The sequence below is a fragment of the Scomber japonicus genome, chromosome 13 (assembly GCF_027409825.1).
Source record: "Scomber japonicus isolate fScoJap1 chromosome 13, fScoJap1.pri, whole genome shotgun sequence".
Lineage (NCBI taxonomy): Eukaryota > Metazoa > Chordata > Actinopteri > Scombriformes > Scombridae > Scomber > Scomber japonicus.
The window spans coordinates 6,792,824-6,812,908 of record NC_070590.1 but is presented as its reverse complement, the minus strand read 5'-3'; the positions used below and the strand labels follow the sequence as shown (position 1 = coordinate 6,812,908).

Below are 20,085 nucleotides of genomic sequence, written 5' to 3'. Positions count from 1 at the left end.
ATTTACTGAGGCAATAAGTGTTTAAAAGAGGAGAGGAGGGGAGGGGGGGGGAATAAAAGCACTTCTCTTAATGCCAGCAGGTGTGCGACTGGAAGGTTTATATCATCGATCCAGCTGGGAGACAAATCATGAAAGCATTAAAAAGAAAAAAAAGGAGAAAAAAAAAAGCTGTAAATTACTTACAGCTTTTGGGCCCCTTTTTTCCTACGGGGGACAATTTTGAAATCGGTCTTTTAGATGGCAGCTGAGCAAAAACGATGTTAAAATATTTATATCAAGTACATTAGAGCATACGCCGCTTCTCTCTGTGTGTGGGTGTGTGTGTGTGTGTGTGTGTGTGTTGAGAAGCTGCTAATCTATAAAAGTGATGAGTATGTGTTATGGCAGCTGAAAAGCCGGCCGACTGAGATTTACAGAAACACGACGAGCAACAACTGTGTGTTTGTACGTTAACAGTCAAAACATGTCGCGCAGTGGAGACGTTATTTAAAGAGCAACAGTTTAAAGAGAAAAAAAGGGAGAGGGAGGGGGGGGGGGGTTATGTGACTGTTTAGCTGTGTCACAGAAAATATAGCAAAGAGTGAAATGTCAAAAGTGCTTCACTGCTGTCGTCCCATCTGGTATTTAGCAGAGTAACCCTCGAGGATAGGCGCTAATGAAGACACAGCTGCTTCACCGCTGGAAACCAGCTTTTTTTTGGGGGGGGGGGGGGGGGGGGGGGCTAGAATGTCACATCAGTTAACCTTCAAGGTCTCTATCATCGATATTTTTAGCCTTTTTTAGGCTTTAGTTTGCAGGGTTGGGAAGGTTTGTTTACAAATGTCTGTGGTTACATATTACTAGTTAATAGGGTTACACCATAGACTGTATAAAAGAAATGGACGTAACATCCATGACGTCACCCATTGGTTTGTGGACTGCTGCTCGGAAGCCAATAGTTTCGAATCTAGTTCACCAACTTCTCACTTGATTTCTAACCTCAGTAAACGTTTTCAAAATGTGTTTATGGTCTCAATCGCTAGTTTAAAGCCTTCTTCAATGCAGTATGATGTTCATTTGTGACATTGTGGCCTCCCTGATTTTATATTTGACGATAAAGCAGGGTATGCATTAGGGCGTGGCTACGTCCTGATTGACAGGTTGATTGACCAATGTCCTTGAGATCCAGCCCTCGCAACCATAGCAACCTCCCCGCTCCGCCCATGGCCCCACCTCATGCCCATATACGTAGAATCCATGTTTTTATTTTTCCCAGCATGCACCTGAAATTTTCACGATGGCACTGCCCAGATCCGAAACTATTGGCTTCCGAGCAGCAGTCCACAATTGAACCGAATATCCGCTCGCATCGGTTTATCATTCACAACCCTACTAGTTAACATGTTTAAAATGTAATAAGTAATGTAACTATTTCAATTACTTAATCAAAGCAATGCAACTTATTACATTTAATTACTTTTTGATTCGGCGGTTAGAATAAGTGTCCCCATTAAGCACCAAAAATCTAAGTTCAGTGACCAAACACCTGCAAAACTAAAGATATTCCTTCGGCCTCTGCTGCACTTTGTGTCGAGTGCTAATTAGAAAATATTAGATTACTGGTAAATATTATAGTATAGCCTCAGTTTAATCTTTGTCTGGTTATATTAGCATTAATGACATGACAGCACTCATTATTTTCTTTCAAATTTACTACTTTAAGGTCTCGATTTAGTAACTTGTGCTCTTAAATTCATAATATTTGGTCACCATTTAATAATTTGTGCCCTCTATCTCTATTCAATAACTCTCCATTTAGTAATTTAAGTAATTTTAGTAATTTAGTAGCTCTCTTTATTTAATAATTTGTGTTCTCAATATGATTAGTCGTCGTCTCCGTTTAGTAATTCATGTTCTCTCCATTTAACAATTTGTTCTCTCCATTTAACAATCATTGCTCTCCATTTGATTAGTTGATGCTCTCTATTTAATCATTCGTTATAGGGATTTAATGGACTTCATCAACTTCATACATACTTAAGTACAACATTGCGTTATCTGTAAAATCACAGTTGACGTTAATGAGGGAAATATCTTCATCACTTTCTTCAAACATCTGGCTAACCGTATGCGCTTGGTGCAATGGGCTAAAAATGTAATCAAACATCAGTTATTCAAGAGCACAAGTTTGCACCAAGGTTTAGTGTTTTTTTAATCTGTAGAAATTCAACTAAAGAAAGCAACTAGCCTGTTTTCTCTGGGGCTGGTGCAGACCAAAGCAGAGCTAAAAGAAGCGTTAATATTGGACTAAATGTTTGTGAGATGGACAGAAACTCCAGATGAATACTCTCTATCTTTAACATGCTAGCTATGACTTTATTTATAAGGGAGATAATGTGTTTAATTGGTCGTTCTCATCCTGATAAGCCAAAAAAAGTCACTCCTAAAACGATTAGCGCTCCACGTTAGCTTACGTTAGCTTACTGCACATTATTTCTACTGAGAGGTCACATGTATTATCTTAGAGGCGTTGAGCTAAAAACTTGCTGCAACTATAAAGCCAGATAAGCTTTAATAATATGAAAAGTGTTGGGAATTTATAAAATGTACATAAAATTAAAGCAGCTTGAAAAATTAGCAATAAAAACTGAAAGCACAGCGGGAATTACACTCCAGGAACAGATCCTAGATGAGAAGCAACTCTATTGGTCTCACTAATTAATGAATCATTAAATAGTGGCTTAATGGTTAGCATTAAGATGACTCACTGGTTGTGATTTGGCGCTATATAAATGATTGATTGGTTGGTTGATGCCTCACATACTGATAGCTGTAGCTAACGTCTTCCATTAGCTAGTTTTTGTGCCGAAAACCACAAATACATTAAATTGACATTGATATAAGCAAAGAAAAGCAGCAAATCTTCACATTTAAAAAGCTGGAACCACGTTATATATAGCAATGCTTTTTGCTTGATAAGTTACTGTAATGATTAATTAAGTATCAAAACTGTTGGTAATTAATTATCTGTCGACTTATCAGTTAAAAAGCACCAAAAAATAACCTTTTATATGGATAATAGGAGCCTTTTATCTCTCAGTATATTGAATTATTGGGTGTTAACATTGGGCTTTGGTATCTAATGTGTTCTCAATGGGACAATGCAACAAAAAAGTGGCGTATTCCTTTAATAATGTCAGTCATCAATGGGCTGTGAACAGTTTTTTTATATGAAATGTGTCTTAAATATATTCCAAATTATGTATAAATTGAAATAGGCAAACGTCAGGGCATGTGATCTATCTGTGAGGCTTTTTGATGAGTTACATATCATCGATCTGACAGATGTGATTGACATTAGCCTGTAAGAGAGACGGTCTAAATGGAGGCTGCTGGGAAAGCTCTTCTGCATGCTCGGCTTTACGTAAGCAATCTTACTAATATGATCATGTTTGACATATTATTGAAGAAGACTTTCAGTGGGAAAAACAAACTCTTCTTGCTACAGTCTGTGTCCTGCCAACACTCCGACATTCAAGTGACCTTATACAACATGTTTACATGTGAAATGATTTCCATCTGCTTCCCGTATGGATCCAGGAGTCGTCAATAAAGTACATTTTGCCACTCTCAGTCGATTTGTCGTCCAGTTTGTCGACACGTTTTGATCGATATCTAGAAATGATCGTGTGGGATCTTTTCTCTGTTGTATTTCTTCTGTCGGTTGCATAAAACTTGAAATGTTTGATTAATATGTTTTGGTGAAGGCCAGGTTAAGGTTAAGGATGACATGCTCAAGATTAGTTACAGAAAATTTGTTATAACTACAGAACTACTAGGGGGGGAAACAATCTTAGATTACAAGAATTCAATTGTAATACTTAGAAAAATAAGTTGTAATGTGAGAAATAAGGTATAATTTGGAAAATGTCCTCGTTATGAGAATAAAGTTGCATTGCACGCATTTATAATCTCAGGAAGTTACACATTTCTGTATTGCAGATTTATTTACACAGAGATGATTTACTGTATTTTATTTACTCACTAAACTGCTTGTGTCAATTCGAATTTCTCCAAAACTTATCTTATATTTTAGAAAGACAATATTAGAAGAAAAAGTCCCAATATTATGAGAATAAACTGTTAGAACTGATATGTCACTTTCTAATGGCCGGTATACAGTCTACAGTACAAATTAGCTCTTTATAATTGCAAAGATTGTTTTATTTATTTCAATACAACTTAATTTATTCCCATAAGGACAATTAGCAAAAAGCAGGAGAGGAAAGAAAAACACTGTTAATTACAGAGCGAGGAACAATCAAAAGTTATAAGCTTAAAAGCTATATGTGGAAAAGTACACAAATAGGGCCTTTACATTTGTTTTTATTGTAATATTATACTTTTTTTCTAAAAATGACATCATAAGGTCAAGACATATCTGAAATGATTCTTCTTTATTCTCAAGATATAGTTTTTTATGTGATCCTATAACACCATTGTACAGAACAATGTATTCCCTCAATGCAAATTTTGAAATACTTTTTGATTTGTACACATACAAATAAGCATATTTCTGTAAATCAATTGCTAGTTATTAGAAATAAATAGTAAAATGGACATATCTTTGCCCACTTGTTTAGAGATTACCAATAATTAGTAATAAAACATTTCAAAACAATCACAGAAACTGCATTCATGTCCATCTTTAACATCTAAAAAGTATGATTTGATGTGATTTAAGGATGTATTTTCCCTATTAATGCTTGAACATAATGCTTCCAAGTTATATTTGATGCATAAAGGCATGATTGGCAGCAGATATAAAGGATCAAAATGTTTAAATACAGGTAAAATATGTAGAAGCAGATACTGTATGTTTGTGTTATCAGTGAATAAGTCCTTGGCTCCATCAGATTAGAAACTGTACTGTGCTGTACTTTCTTCTCCTTTCTTTCCTGGCTGCTTCAGACTCACTGTGCCGATCCCTCTTTACAGTTCATTTCATTGTTATGCAGATGAAACCCAGTTAACTTTGCCTCTGTAAATCCAAATGGGATGAAAGCCATTTCAGAAATCTCTACCTCCCTGACAGAAATGTGTTGAAGCTATACTCTTAAAAAAAAAAAAAAAAAAAAAACCCTGCTAGAGTACACGCAGAGACACAACAAGGTCCATCACTGCCACATGTGGCGATAGATGACTGTATCAGGTGTTGCTTTGTTGTTGCTTGTCTGCTGCCATCAGTAAAATGAAGGTCACCGGGGAAAAGTGTGAACATCAAAAGTTTACAGGCTGAACCTTTTCAAACATCCACGAGCATATGAAAGAGTCGCTGCTGACAGAACTGGGGCAGTCTGGAGAAAAACACGTTTTTTATTTCTGAATTAATTGTTTATAATAATACTTTTATGCTAATCATGCAGAGTCACGACAGCGCTCTGATGCTCTCTGGTGGTGCGTCAGCTGTCACAGCTTCTTAAAAAAACATCTACGCCTTAACTTTCAATTAGTTGCTTATTATTTGATATCTTGAAAAGCACGTCTGCTCTGAATCGTGGCACAGCTAAAGCAGCTCAGGTTGATGGATGATACAGTCTGAAATAGAACAGATTAAAAGCCCTTGAAACAATCAGATGATAACCCTTTTATTTTATTTGTAATTTATGTGTATTTCTATGGCTCTGAATCCTCATGCAACCATTATAGATACCACTTTTTTTAGGCCATTATTAACCCTCCTGTTGTCCTTGAGTCAAGGAAGGAAGGGAGGGAGGAAGAAGGAAGGAAGGAAGGAAAGGAGAGAGGAAGGAGGGAAGGAAGAAGGATGGAAAGGAGGAAGGAAGGAGGGAAGGAAGAAAGATGGAAAGGAGGAAGGAAGGAGGGAGGGAGGAAGGAAAGGAAAGGAGGGAGGGAGGAAGAAGGAAGGAAGGAAAGGAGAGAGGAAGGAGGGAAGGAAGAAGGATGGAAAGGAAGAAGGAAGGAGAGAAGGAAGGAAAGAAGGGAGGGAGGAAGGGAAGGAAAGGAAAGGAAGAAGGAAGGAAGGAAAGAAGGAAGGAGGGAGGAAAGGAAGGGAAGGGAAGGAGGAAGGAAAGAAGGAACAGTCAACAGTCGGACGGGGTCAATTTGACCCAGGAGGACGACACAAGGGTTAACTTTGTACCCTGTTATTTTAACGTACCCCCTTTTTTAATGTGTTATTTAAGTTCTCTTGTCTCTGTTTCTACCATTGTTTAAGGCTGTTGTGCACTTTCAAAACCAAATGAAACATGTCTGCCCTGCTGATGAGACTACTATAAATGTTCTGATAATCATGGCATCTCTCTAATCCATTTACCCTCTCTCTCTCGTCTCTCCTCCTCTTCATCCTCTCTTTTGCTCTGCTTCCCAGGCCATCTCCTCATCCTCAGCTCTCGTCTCTAACTCTCTCTCTCTCTGTCTCTCTAAATGTTGTCCTTGTCTGTTTCTTTTTATTTTGTGTGAATGGTTTTCTCCTCTCTATGCCGTCTCTCTGTTTTTTTTCTCTTGTCTTCATGTGTGTAGCCTGTCTTCTTTCCAGGTCAGAAGGAAAAGCGGGTCATTCACCAATCAGAAGGTCAGCGGTTCAATCCCAGAATACTCCTGTCCGCATGTAAAATTGTCCTCGGGCATGTTACCGAAACCCAAATTGCTCCCAATGGTTGGGCCAGGACCTTTAATGGTAGCTTGCTTCCATTGATGTGTGTGAGTGTGTGCATGAAACATTAAAATGCTTGGTTTAAAAGTGCTATATAAATATGTTTTATGGCACACAGCTCAGACCACCGACTTTCTGAATTGGTGGACGACATGCTAATTTACCGCAGTGATTTCACTCAAGTCTGTTTGGCGTCACCTGGAAGTTGCTTGACATCCTCCTGATCTTACTCAGGGACGACACATGGCATACACCCCATAAACGGTCGCCTAGGGCACCAAATGAAGGAAGGAGCCCCAAATGAGTGGTCAGTGGAGTATTTGGAAATATGCAGCTTTAATGTTTCCCCATCTTAATGTTTTTTCTGTCTTTTTTCTTATTAACTTGCATGGATTTGCATCTGGTTTGGATTTTCCACAGCCTTGCTGTGCAGTCAGTCTAACTTGACTTTTGTTACCTCTGGGAATACCACTAAACACTCAAAAAATGGCCTCTCGTTCCCCACCTTTGTCTTTGTCTAGGCTGGAGGTACCATTGTGTCAAGGAATTAATAAAACACATGGTGATACATGAGTAAAAATTCCAGAATTAGCCAAAAAAATCTTCACTTGATACATTTGAAAAATAGCCTGGGGTGTTAAAAAGGCTTCATAAAATCCAACAATCAATTTTAGTGTGAATTTTCTTCTTCTTGGGGTTAGCAATCTAAAATCTTACCTAGGGCACCTACAAAGTCAGGACCAACCCTGATCTTCATGCATGTTTCTAATCTATCCATAATTGTGTTATCCTGTTTTTTCTATATTGCTATTTTAGTCTGTTTTCTACACATGACATCTATTCCATGTCTGTCCGTCCTTGAAGATGGATCCCTCACTTTTTGATCTAACTGAGGTTTCTTCCACTCAAGGCTCTAAGGATAGAAGATGTTGTATGTTGGTTACAGGTTGGAAAGCCCCTTAAGGTAAATTTGTGATTTGTGACATTGGACTTTATAGATCAATTTGTCTTGACTTGGCTTGTATACCGCCTTTATGTAATAGTGTAGCGAGACAGGAATGTTTTATAAAAAGAAGAAGCATGTGAGAAAAATCTGGCCAGAATCCAACCAGGGATGTGTGTGTGTGTGTGTGTGTGTGTGTGTGTGATGTTTTTTTTTACATAGTACAAGTTGTACAAATCTTACACTTATACAAAGTAATTGGGATGACAGAATAATTGTATTCTTGTGTAAGTGGAAATAATAACATTAAGAGTTTGTAACCAAAAGCTCCAGATAAGTATAACAAGTACTGAGACATTGAATTCCTCCATAATTTATAGTGTTTAATGGTTTGGACATAGCTTAAATTGCAATGTGGAACTTTTAGTGTAATCTACTGTGTTTCTAACAATTGTTTCATTCATTGCAACCTTTTTAAATACAAATTTCTCTACTCTTCTTTCTTTTTTTACCCCCCTCACACTGATTGACTGATTGATCCTTTTCATCTCATTGTAGTATTGACTACTACAAATGTTTGTACCACTTGTGCAAAGGGAAAAAAAATCACTTTTCAGTAAACACATCCTGTCAAGCTGCTGTCACCATTTGTTAGTGTAGAAATCGCAGTGTGTGTACTTTGAGTGTTTTCTTCTCTGCTTCTATTTTAGCTCCATTAACATCAATGTCAGGAATGAAATACAGTATATTGTAACCAAGGCACCTCCTTGAGTATAAATCTTACACAGTTACAGTATGGTATTCACATTTTAAATAGCGTTTTCCACACCCAGTCAGATGTAATTTCATAATATACCTTCTTATATAGTATACGCAAAAGCTAAATTAGACTTTCAGATATGTGAATGCAGCCTGACGTTCGATGGAAAGCTCAAATACTTGAACTATACTACAGTACTTGAGTGTTTCTAGTTTATGCTGCTTTATACTTCTACTCCACTTTGCATCAAAAGGAAATATTATGCTTATTTCATGACAGAGTTGATATATTAAGAGTTGATATATTAAGCTTCATTTCAGCACTTCTGTGATGGTTGATATCATCATTATTCTGATGTTCCTCTAGCACACTTTGATAATATATTCAATGCAGAGATATAAAAAACTAAAAATAACAATGAGTCAATGTATTGTGGAAAAAAGGTTTATTCCAACTAAGGATATTACTTTCCCTGAGTTACAGTGAACACAGCATGATCTACAAAATGTAGACTGGTCACACTTAAAATCATCACATTTAGCAGCTATGGTCACAGTTTCCTAATTATCAAGGCATACAAGATCTGTCAACATGACAAAAAAAACACATACAATACAGACACACAATACAGTTAGTATTAAGTAAGAATAATGAGAAAACTCAAAAGGCCTGTCCTACATCCCCCCCCCCCTCCCCTCTCCCAGCTCTTATAGCACACCGTTTTTCATTACAACAGGCTCAGACCTTAATCTTCTCAAAAAGTTCCCACTGTGCCATCCAGTATTTTACCCCCTTTCATTTTCTATGCATCAAACCCTCAATCCCTCTTCTCCCTCTTCCGCCCATTACCTAGACAAAGTCACAAGTCCCAAATGTGCTTTGATTGTAATGAGCCGCCGGGTAAGAGCTTAACTCGCGCTCATGTCTGAATTTTCCTCCAGACAGTTTTGAAACTTTGAATGTTTTTGCCTGTTCAAGGCAAACGAGTCAATGACAATTCAAATGTTCACCAGTGAGTTCAACGTGGCCAAATATTTATTCAACAAATCACTCCTCACTGTTAATCACATGAAGTCTGACTAACAGTGAAACCTTGCTTAAGAGACGTGACAAACAAAAGCGTTTCACATTTTATTTCCCACATCATGAGTCACTACTTTTAGTTAGAGAGCAGCTCCCCCCTCCCCAGATCGCTCACATTCTAGTGATGTCCATAGAGTCATTAATGTCAATCACCTGAAACCCCAAGTTATCGATCCCCAGTTTCTGCTGGTTAATGTGATTTTCTTGACAGTTATGGTTTCTCTCGTCCACGTCTGTCTCGAAGCAGTGGGCGCAGTGTGGCGTTGTGACACGGACCCTCTTGGAAAAGTTTGAGAAATCCACGCGATACTTTCCCATCTTGGTGCGGGAGATGATGGGCAGGAAGCTGTATCCCCAGTGAATCTCCTGTGGGACATACGAGGTTCGGACCTGACAGCAGGAGCTGGTGGACTCGGCTGTCCCGTCCAAAAAGACCACCAACTCAAAGTCCTGTAGTGAAAGAGTGTCAGCTGACAGCTCGTAGAATGGGCTCGATCTATTAATCACGTGGTAAAGGGTCAGGGGGCAAACAAAAAATAAGTTATCCTTGCCAGCGTCAACTAGGAAGTCAATGTGTATCTGGTCCAGAATGATGGTGTCTCCATCTGGTGTGGTTGTTGTCCGGAGCAGCTTGCCGTAGATCTGGCTGCCAATTAATAACGTCTTTCGAAGGTTGGCCACTCTGATGAGCAGACACAGACTGCCTTTCTTCAAGCAGATGACCGCCATGTCGCTAAAGGTGACAGTCTTTGCCCTTCTTTTGGGTAACGAGATCTTGGCCAAGATGACCCCACACATGAAGCAGTTGATGAAGGTGCCAATGAGAGACTGGACGATAATTAGAGCTATAGCGCCAGCACAGTGCCCGGTCAACGCCCTCCCACCGTACCCGATAGTGGTCTGGGTCTCCAAGGAGTAGAGGAACGCCGTCGTGAGGCCGTTAACATTGTCTATACACTGGATGTGTCCAGCTGTGCGGTTCTGACCGGTCAGATCCCCGTTGCTCTTTGCGATCCAGTACCACAGCAGGCTGAAGATGAACCAGCTGCCTGTGAACGAAGCCACAAACAACAGGAAAACAAACCGCCAGCGGATCTCCACAAAGGTGGTCCAGAAGTCCATCAGGTACGCATAGTGGTTACTGGACTCTATATTGCCGAATTCGATGTTGCAACGCCCGTCTTTGGTGACCAGGCGGGTTTTGCGGTTTCGGTGCCCAGCTGGCTGGATGTGACCCTGGAGCACCTGGAACATCCTGGAGCTACAAGAAGCAAACACAAGATTGTTGAAAAAACTTCATCCATAAATTTTAAATCAGGGCTTCACTTCATAACAGTCAATTTAAGTCAAGTTCATCATTATTGCCCAAAATCACAAATAACATTAACATTAATTCAAAGGGCCTGTACAGCGTTAGACACCCAAGATTTGAATATTAAACTTATATTAAATAATGTCCAACAAATGCACAATTTACTCCTGTTCTGGTAATCTCTTCTACAACAGTGCCAGGCTGCTTTATGAATATTATTTAGCTGTTTTGAAAAATACAATATGCAATATACAGAATGTGTACATGTGACTCCTTATTAAAGATTTATATCTAAATGGCCTGGAGGCTGAGAGTAACAGACAGGCTAGACTAGGACATTGTTGTTTTTAGTGTTTTTATGGGATTTGTTGATCAAAATATACAAAATTGCCAGACTTGTACTCTGATTTGGTGTTTCAATGTTGATTACTGAAATGAAACCCTAACCCAGCATGTCAGTCAGAATATGCAAATTAACAGGAAGTAATTTATTGTTTTGTAATTTTTATATCTAACTTTCTTAATATATTATTAGATGATAAGTACATTTGTTTAGTACAAACCTAGGTCCAATATAGGCACAAACTGTTCATTATTTGATGTTGTTGTGTATTTATTTGAGGGTATTACATGTTTGTACTGTGTAGTATACACCACGTGGTCCACTTTGAGCCTTACATAACAGCATCTGATCACACTCAAGACTGACATTTGAGAAACTTCTTTGTTTTGAAAACAAAACCCCCCAAAAAGAACTATAATTTGATTTACACAAGTTTCTGGAATAAAGGTTCACACACCAACAATTATCTTAATAAGAACCTACTTTATATCTTTGTTAACAAATGTCTTGCACAGTATAAACAGTGTATGATCACACAAAAGTATACTAATTATTAACTCACAAATCCACATCCTCATAACATATATTTTTATTATTTATACACCCTTACAGATCAATTCAACATAAGATGCAACGTGTTGGACAAACTGATTAAAGGAAAAAGCTTGGGTTATTGCTGTTTTTTCCAGTTATAAAGGCCTAATTAGGGTTTAGAGAAGTACTTTTTACCAGCAGATTCCTTTAGATCTTTGTTTTTCTCTTAACATAATTAGCAAAGCCACTATTGTATACTCTGCCAGAGACCACAGAGGGAAAACTAGAGACAGTAATGTCTTTAAATTTATAATCTCAAAAGACATAAAAAAGTTACTTTGTTTTTAGCAGTTTAAGATATAACTGTGCCGCTTGTATTAGATATCATACTTGCCCGCGCTGTCAGAGAAATTAAATGAAAACACTTTTAAAACACCAAAACACGCTCAAAGTCCAATCAGTAAATCTTTACATCATCAGTTCTCTATAAAGCAACGTGGAAAGGTTTCAACATACCTGCTTAGTGAGACCATGGGCCCAGAGTGCTCACTGGATCTCTGCTGGAACTTCAGACTCCTTTCTTTCAGCAAGTGGCCATGGAGGCGTTGGAAAGATTTTAATCCACAGTGAAATTTCCTAATCCCAGCCACATGCCACCATGTACACTGCCTTCATACAGACAGAGGAGCCAGCCAGAGGGCTACCAGTGGGCGTCTCTGACTGACAGGGCGACTCCCTTCATCACCACTCTACCAGAAAGTCTACCATACAACCAGTGGAGTTCATGAGCACTGGATTCACGTTCTCAGCAATGTCAAGTCCGAACAGCATGAGGAGTGGATCTCGAAGAGTGGAATATTTTGGAGGCACAGTTTGGCGAGAATGCCCTCAGTGCTTTTGTGTAGCAGAAGGTGCATCTATTGAAGGGGCCAATATGGCCAGTGCAGCACCCATGCTGTTTTTGTTTTCACCCTTCAGAACATTTGGGATTTGCATTGGGCCTCACAAAGAAATCCCTCAATTGCATTTCCCCTGGTCCCCCTCCCCCCGTTCAAACCTGCAAGGCTGCCTCACATTTGCATCAAAATGAAGAGCTGCTGGGACAAAGTGTCTTTGCCATATTCTGCTGGCTGCAGAGGGCCAATTTCATATCTGTGGAGCAAATTTCCATTATCTCTTATAACATAGGGGAGGTCTTGAACTGAAAAGATGCCCCCAGTGATGGATACTGATGCCATTAGCTGCATGTAAATGACAGGAGGGTTGGTTGATTCAAGATGCAGACAGCGTTCATGCTATATTGATTAAACTGCAGAGACCCTGCAAGAATCTTACAGGCTACTATAACAATTTTCTTCTATCACAGAGTCAACAGTGTTAAGGCAGGTATGCAGATGCATCAGCAAATAACATATTGCCAATTCATGAGGTAGATTTAGGCAAAACTAATTCAAATCCAACTTGTTTGAGATTGAATTATGCTGGACATTATATCCTTTCAAATGCATTATAATAAACCAGTGTATCCTAGTGTACGCCAAGTCACACAAGAATCATAATAACTTACTAACACGAAGACACTTCAAGAGGTAGAAAATCAAGTGACTGTGTATCAGAACGGGTTAAGAGCCCCGATCCCATGGTAGTATTAAAAAAATAATCACAAAAAAGTAACATTAGCATATGTGAAGTTCCTGTTGGTTGCCCCCACAAAAGCATTAAAAGCAACTTAAGCATTAAAATAAGTAATGTTAGAATATCTAAAATGTTTGTTGGTAGCAACCTTAGCATTAAATAAGTAGTAGTATTAGGTCATTAAATAGGCATTAAGTAGCATAATATATTAAGTTTCTGCTGTTTGTCTCCACATGTGATGCCAGATAAATCCCTCTTTATTTCACAACATAGTGAAACATAGAGTTCTGACTAGTGGAGTCAACTAAAAGTTTAATCCAAATGTTATTTATCCGAAATGATAAAAAACAGTGATTGTGAAACAAATCATTTCTGGTGATGGGACTGTGTAACACTCAATTTAAACAGTTACCCACCATTTTACAGCCACAACAGTAACGCAATAGGCTACTGCAGGGCATATGATGTCAGCATGTGTTGACAGTGTTTTTGTAACGTTGGTATTAAGTAACATTAGCATATATTGAATTTTTGGGCTACTGCTGAAACATTGCAGTGCAACAACAGACCCCTATCATGGATGGACTATGAGCTGGATAGGGCGTTGTTGCTCAGCCATCAGCCAATTTTGCCCAGTGGTCACTCACAGTATTGCAGCTAAAAGTTTCCACCATAGATTACCACTGTAAAAGAATTGACAGGACACCTCGAAAAGCAGATTTTTTCTATTTCCAGTTTTTAATCCATGGAGGTTTCATATTTTTAAAACTTTACTTTGGCCAAGACCGAGCATGAACTCACTACTGCAGATACAACACAGAAGCAAACCCAGAAGCTAGAAACCTTTTTTGGCATATGCACCAGCTGAATGGTGGTGCATATGAATGGGCGCCATTTTCAGTCCACTATCCAGCTCTTATAATACATCCATGACCCCCATCTGCAGAGAACAATGATGCATGTTTGGAAAAAAGGTTTCATTTTCTGGGGCGATTCAGAATATACTCTTCACTTATACAATGTTTGTCTCCCAAACAGAGCACATTTAGGACACTGTTTTTGGTTCATTAAAAGGGCATCATGTTTTTTCACACATAGAGGTTGGGGGGAGGTTCATAGAGGGCAATAAATTGTGTGTTTTGTTTTTTGTTTTTTTCAATGAAAGGACACTCAGTTCTGCACTTTAGTATGTTCGGCTTACAGGCAGCATAAATTAGACTTTTTTGTGATTATTTTGTTTTCTAACTACAAGGACACCCATGCAGAACCTCCAGATCACTCCATTACAAGCAACTAATAGGGCATTTAAAGGGCAGATCATGTTTTCTCACTTGTGGTGGTACTTTATAAATCGCTATCACACTTTATTCAACTGAAAGGGCGCCGATAAGGGCACTTCATTTCAGATTGTCACATATAGAGAGGCCCTCTTCCCATCAAGGCCTTTCATCCTGATTTACCCATGACTAAGACAGCCATTACATAACTTTGGTATGTTTCCTCCTTTGTATGCTTGCTGTGGGGGCACCATAGGGGGCACTTTCGCTGTATTTTTTTGTTCTTGGGGGCAGCAGAGTGATGATTTCCTCTTCTGCCTCCCCCTGGGTCCAATGAATACAATATATGAGGGTCCTGCTGTTTGTCTGTTAAGAGCACATTAGCGCCCTCACACGTGTTAGCGTGAAAAAGTCACATTAGCATTAAATAAGTAACATTAGTTTACATTAAATTTACTTCGAGTTAAGAGCACATCGCCCTCACACGAGTAACGTTAGCATGAAAAAGCAACGTTAGCATTAAATAAGTAACGTTATCTTATATGAGATTTTCTTTCACAAGTTAAGAGCATATAAGCACCGTCATAAGATATTAGCATGAAAAAAATTATGTTGGCATTGATTAAGTTATTTTACATGAAATTTCTTCCACAAGTTAAGAGCACATAGCACCGTCATAAAAAAAAAAGTAACGTCATTTTTAAAAAGTAACGTTAGCATTAAAACTCTGGGTATTAGGTCAGTAATGTCAGTAGATGTATGAAAATCAGGCTTTTTACTATCAAAATACCAAATACTAGATGTATGCCACATGTGTAACTTTATAAAATATACTTTATAGTATACTTTTTACCTTAGAGCTTATGTTTCCTCCTTAACAGTTTCATTGCAAAACTTGCCACCATTTTATTAAAATCCAAGGATCTGAAAAAATTGCTAGATGCTATTGACTAATCATATACTCTCCATTTTCTTCTGGAGATATTTAACACTTTCCACCTATAACTTAAGCTATTTAATGCCACAAAACAGCTTTTCATGTTGATCTTATGTCTTGATTTGTAAAAGCAGAATTACTAATGTGATCAAAATGTAGGCGGTTCCTCAGTTACAATAACAAACATGTTGTAATTAGTGACTTTTCAGCCCTGTGTGTACGGATGTTTGTGCTCAATAAACTATTATTGTGGGATATAATGTTGTCATAATACTTTACTTTACCACCACTGGTGTTAAAATGTTTATTCAAAGTGATTAGTGCATTTGATGTAGGCTATTATAGACTTACATCTAAACAACTTAAGACGTTTTGTGGTTCAACATTTCAGGAAGCTATGTGCTGTTTGCAGTTTATGAGTAATGTTCATTTTTAATCCCCCTGATAGTTTCTTTTTTGCGGTTGTGGTTAAAGCTGTGAAGCTGTTGGTGCAGATGTGTCTGTGAAGGAAACATAATCTACTTCAGTGACTATAATAGCTTCACACTGTAGTATCATTATTATTCTATCTCAAGTCTAGATTTCATTGTATGAATTGAATATTTTGTTAAATGACTCCATTTAACTTTAGTTGCGGGAACTTTCACATGCATCTCGATTCTTCAATTGAAACTTTTTTTAGCTAATGACTGTATTTACTACTGTTGGTTCTTGTTGGTGTTGTTGCATGGTGCTGCAGGAAGTTAACACGTGGAGGATGTGGACATGTCTTGTTTCACTGTTCTATCTGTGGCAGCGGGGGTGTTTAAAAAATCCCTCTTTATTTTAAAAGGAAACCACAACAGTTTTTGTATCAGTCAAGCATTGCTTACCACTGTCTGCAAAATGCAGTGAGTGCTACTTTATACTTCCACCAAGGGATATACAGCACATTTCACTCCATTAAATTATCCGACACATATTGTAGTTACTGATTTTTTGTGAGATTAAGATTTTTAAATCGTAAAATATAATGTTACTTATAAAATACAACATATTCTTAAAGACTAGAACCTGCCATGCTTCAGATGTCTGTGAGTAAAAAGGTGAAGAGGTGAAGCTACCCAATATTTCACAAAAAGAGCAAAGTTTACAGAAGATACAAAAACTGAATACCAATGTATGTCACAGAGCGTTGTATTTTCTTCTATGACATTAATCATGACACAACCCTTCAGATTTATTTTGTGACCCATCAAATGGGGCCCGACCCCTAGGTTGAGAACCACTGGACTACGTAACCTGACTTGAGTTTCACCTCAACCAACTAAAGCAGTAAAATACTACTTGCACACTGTTCCTTTTATTTGGTACTGGCAATAATATAATGATAATAATGTGAAATATAACAGAAAATCCTCATAGGAGACATTTTTCTGTAGAACAATTACTTTAATTTTTTAAGCTTTAACTTGAAGTTCATTACTATCCTGAAGAAATGTTGGTTTGCAGACTGATATTAACAAACAAGTCACAGAAATACACTGATAACAATCAACAGTAAAGGACATAAGATCTACATGCACATATACTAACATAGATATATCTATACTGTATATAATATATTTTAAAAGTTAAGTAAGTATCCTTATAAATAAACAAAAAATAATCGATTATCCATCTATATCCATTAACATTCATGTTCTATTAATGCATTCAATAACCTCAACTTCTTCCCCGGAGTTGTCTGTGCTTTCTCGTCTCACAGGTAATCTGGGCCTGTAGATGTCCGGATGACAGATTCCAGTCCCGGACCTTCAATGTGCTTCTCTCCTCTATCCTTCCTTTCTCTCCTCTCAAACCCAACCGGTCGAGATAGATGGCCGCCCACTCTGAGTCTGGTTCTGAGGGTTCTTCCTGTTAAAAGGGAGTTTTTTCTTGCCACTGCTGCTCATGTGGGAATGTTGGGTCTCTTTAAAGTTAAAACCTGAAGAGTTCGGTTTAGAACCTGCTCTATGTGTAAAGTGCCTTGAGATTATTTTGTTGTGATTTGGCGCTATACAAATAAAGATTGATTGATTGAATGCAGGATTTATACTTTGTTATATCTGTGCTTTTACATAAGAATCAGATTATTTCTTCCACCATTGATGGTATTTTCCGAAAAATAGACTTACTCACCCTACCTAGTTTAAAACCTACAGGACATATATTTCAATATGCTGACTGACGTTAAATATTTCCATTTCTTTCAGATCATCATATAATTGCTTTACAGAAAGCAGTGACTCTGAAGACAAAACCCTGCTTAAATCGAGGCATGACTAAGAGAAATGAGCCATTTATGATAATCCCCAGAGCAGTAAAAACGCTGGATATGCTAAATACACAGACACATTAATATGTTAGGAGTAGTGGGAGCTAGTACTGGATAAATGGTACATATAACCTCAAAGCTAAGGTCAACAGACAGCACACTTTAATATGCATGTACCTCATTAATGCAGTGTATGTCCTACACTTTAAGAGGCATTAATATTTTAAAGGTGTCAGGGTGCTTTTTCTCATGTTAAACACGAGATCATCTTATTTTTGCCTTGCTTTAACCAAATTACTAAGTTGCCTTCAATTATTCAATGCTAAAGCGCTATAAGTTGCTTTCATTTGCGTTTAAATTTTTTCCATATTCCAGTTTGCGAGGCTAGGTTGAATTTAGAATAAACAAATCCATTCTTACTATCTTCTTTAAAATTATGTTTTTAAAAATACAAACCCTCATCCGACTTCTAGCTTAGGGAAACCCGTGTTTTGCAATGCTAATCTTATTCATTTTAAAAGCATAAGTGTAGTGATATTCTATATTTTTCTTAAAATCTAATCCCAATCTAGCAATGAACTGATCCTACAAACAAATATCTGCTGTTTAAACTTCTCCTAATTGTCTTTTTTTTTGTGCCACAGAGCCAAAAAGCTATTAATATCACATCAGGGAGTCACACCATTGATTTGGCTGACATGTTCCCACCAGTATAGAGAACATGGGCGCTGTGACTGACACTTAAAAACTCAGTAAAGCAACAAATCCGCAGCTGGATACAGTGACCAACAAATGCACTTTGAATTTATTTCTGTATTAGTGTTGCTTGCTAAAAACTAAAATGCCAAATGGTTCAGGGAAATAACAGAAACGGAAGCAGTGTTGGTTGAGCAGATGTGGGGCAGTGGTGGCCTAAAGGTTAGAGAAAGGTATGTGTGAAAGGTCATAGGTTCAAACCCTGGACCAGCAGGATAAGTGTGGGTGGGGAAAGTCATTACTAGTGGAGCTGCTCACTGCTAACCTGGCAGATCATACTGTGGTTGTACTGGGCAGCTTCAAAGTGTGAATGTCATCAGGTTTTCTCTCAGTGAAACCTCCCTTAAATACGAACTGTTATAAAGTAGATCTTGAAACCACGTGTCTCAAAAAAAAAAGAAGCTCCTGTTCTTTGTCGCAGCACCATCATCAACCAGATTTCAAACAGTGATAAGAGTTTATATTGGGAGGAAATCGGCAATCTTGCAGCATCGGTGCACTGCTCAACATCAACAAAAACAACAAGCTGATGGTTGATTTAAAAAAAAAAAAAGGAGGTTACAATAGTGGAGTTGAAGTGAAGCAGGTTAATAGTTTTAGACTCAGCATCACAGTGACCCTCACACATATCCACCCTATTAAAGGAAGCTCAGAAACTACTGTACTGAACTTCTACTTTTACGGAGGAACTATGGAAACATCACAAATTAGCGTGAGACAGGAAGTCTCTGCAGCAGGTAATTAAAACCGCCCAGAGCATCATCGGTACCTGTCTATCGAGAGAGCAGTGAGGTGAAGCGCCTGCACAGAGCCCCAAAGGATATTAAAAGACACCACCTCAGCCACTCTGTTTACAGCATGTTAGGCTGGCCTCCTCACTGCCTGTTCTTAAATCCCGTCTTAAAACACATTTTTACTCTTCGCTTTTAACTCTGTATGAGAGTTGTCTTGTCTACTACACTAGTCTGTATATTGTTCATGATTGTTCATCACTTTGGTCGACTGCTGTTGTTTTTAAATATGATTTATAGATACATTTGATTTGACCTGTTCACCCTGCAGCCAGAAGTATCTGCTGTATTACCACCAGACTACAGAGCAGCTTCTTCCCTCAGGCTGCAAATCTCCTCGATTAATCTTCCACACTGTGTGATGGTGTGATAATTACACTTCTGTTAGCGGCTTTACAGAAAAAGAAAAAAAAACACTTTCATTTCTAAATTACATTTTGCTTCTAGTTTCCCCTTCAATGTGTCACATGTGGGATGATGCTCCATGCTGGTTACAGTACAGAAATGGCGCCATCTGGTGGACAATCCCCCATCCAACACCCCCCACCTCCCCCCAAAAAAAGACCTGTAACACTACTACATTGGCAGTATCTGAGTATGGAAACAAATAAAAGTCTATAAATACCCAAATATGCAATTAAATCAATATTGAATGAATTTTTGTAGCATTGAAATATTTAACTTTAAAAACATTACAGCCTGCTGCAATGTTCTAGTTACTGTGTGTGCAATTACATGAACTGAATCTGATCTATAAGAGCTG

At 38.1% G+C, this 20,085-nt stretch overlaps 1 protein-coding gene across 1 annotated transcript; it reads right to left on the bottom strand.

The window, feature by feature from the left end:
* Positions 1 to 9,552: 9,552 nt before the first annotated feature.
* On the bottom strand, positions 9,553 to 12,280 carry kcnj1b (potassium inwardly rectifying channel subfamily J member 1b). The gene is made up of 2 exons (XM_053331934.1): positions 12,147 to 12,280; positions 9,553 to 10,702 (listed from the first exon to the last, which is right to left on the bottom strand). The coding sequence occupies exons 1-2, from the start codon at positions 12,161 to 12,163 to the stop codon at positions 9,553 to 9,555; spliced, it is 1,167 nt and encodes a 388-aa protein (XP_053187909.1). The 5' UTR covers positions 12,164 to 12,280.
* Between the last annotated feature and the right edge of the window lie 7,805 nt (positions 12,281 to 20,085).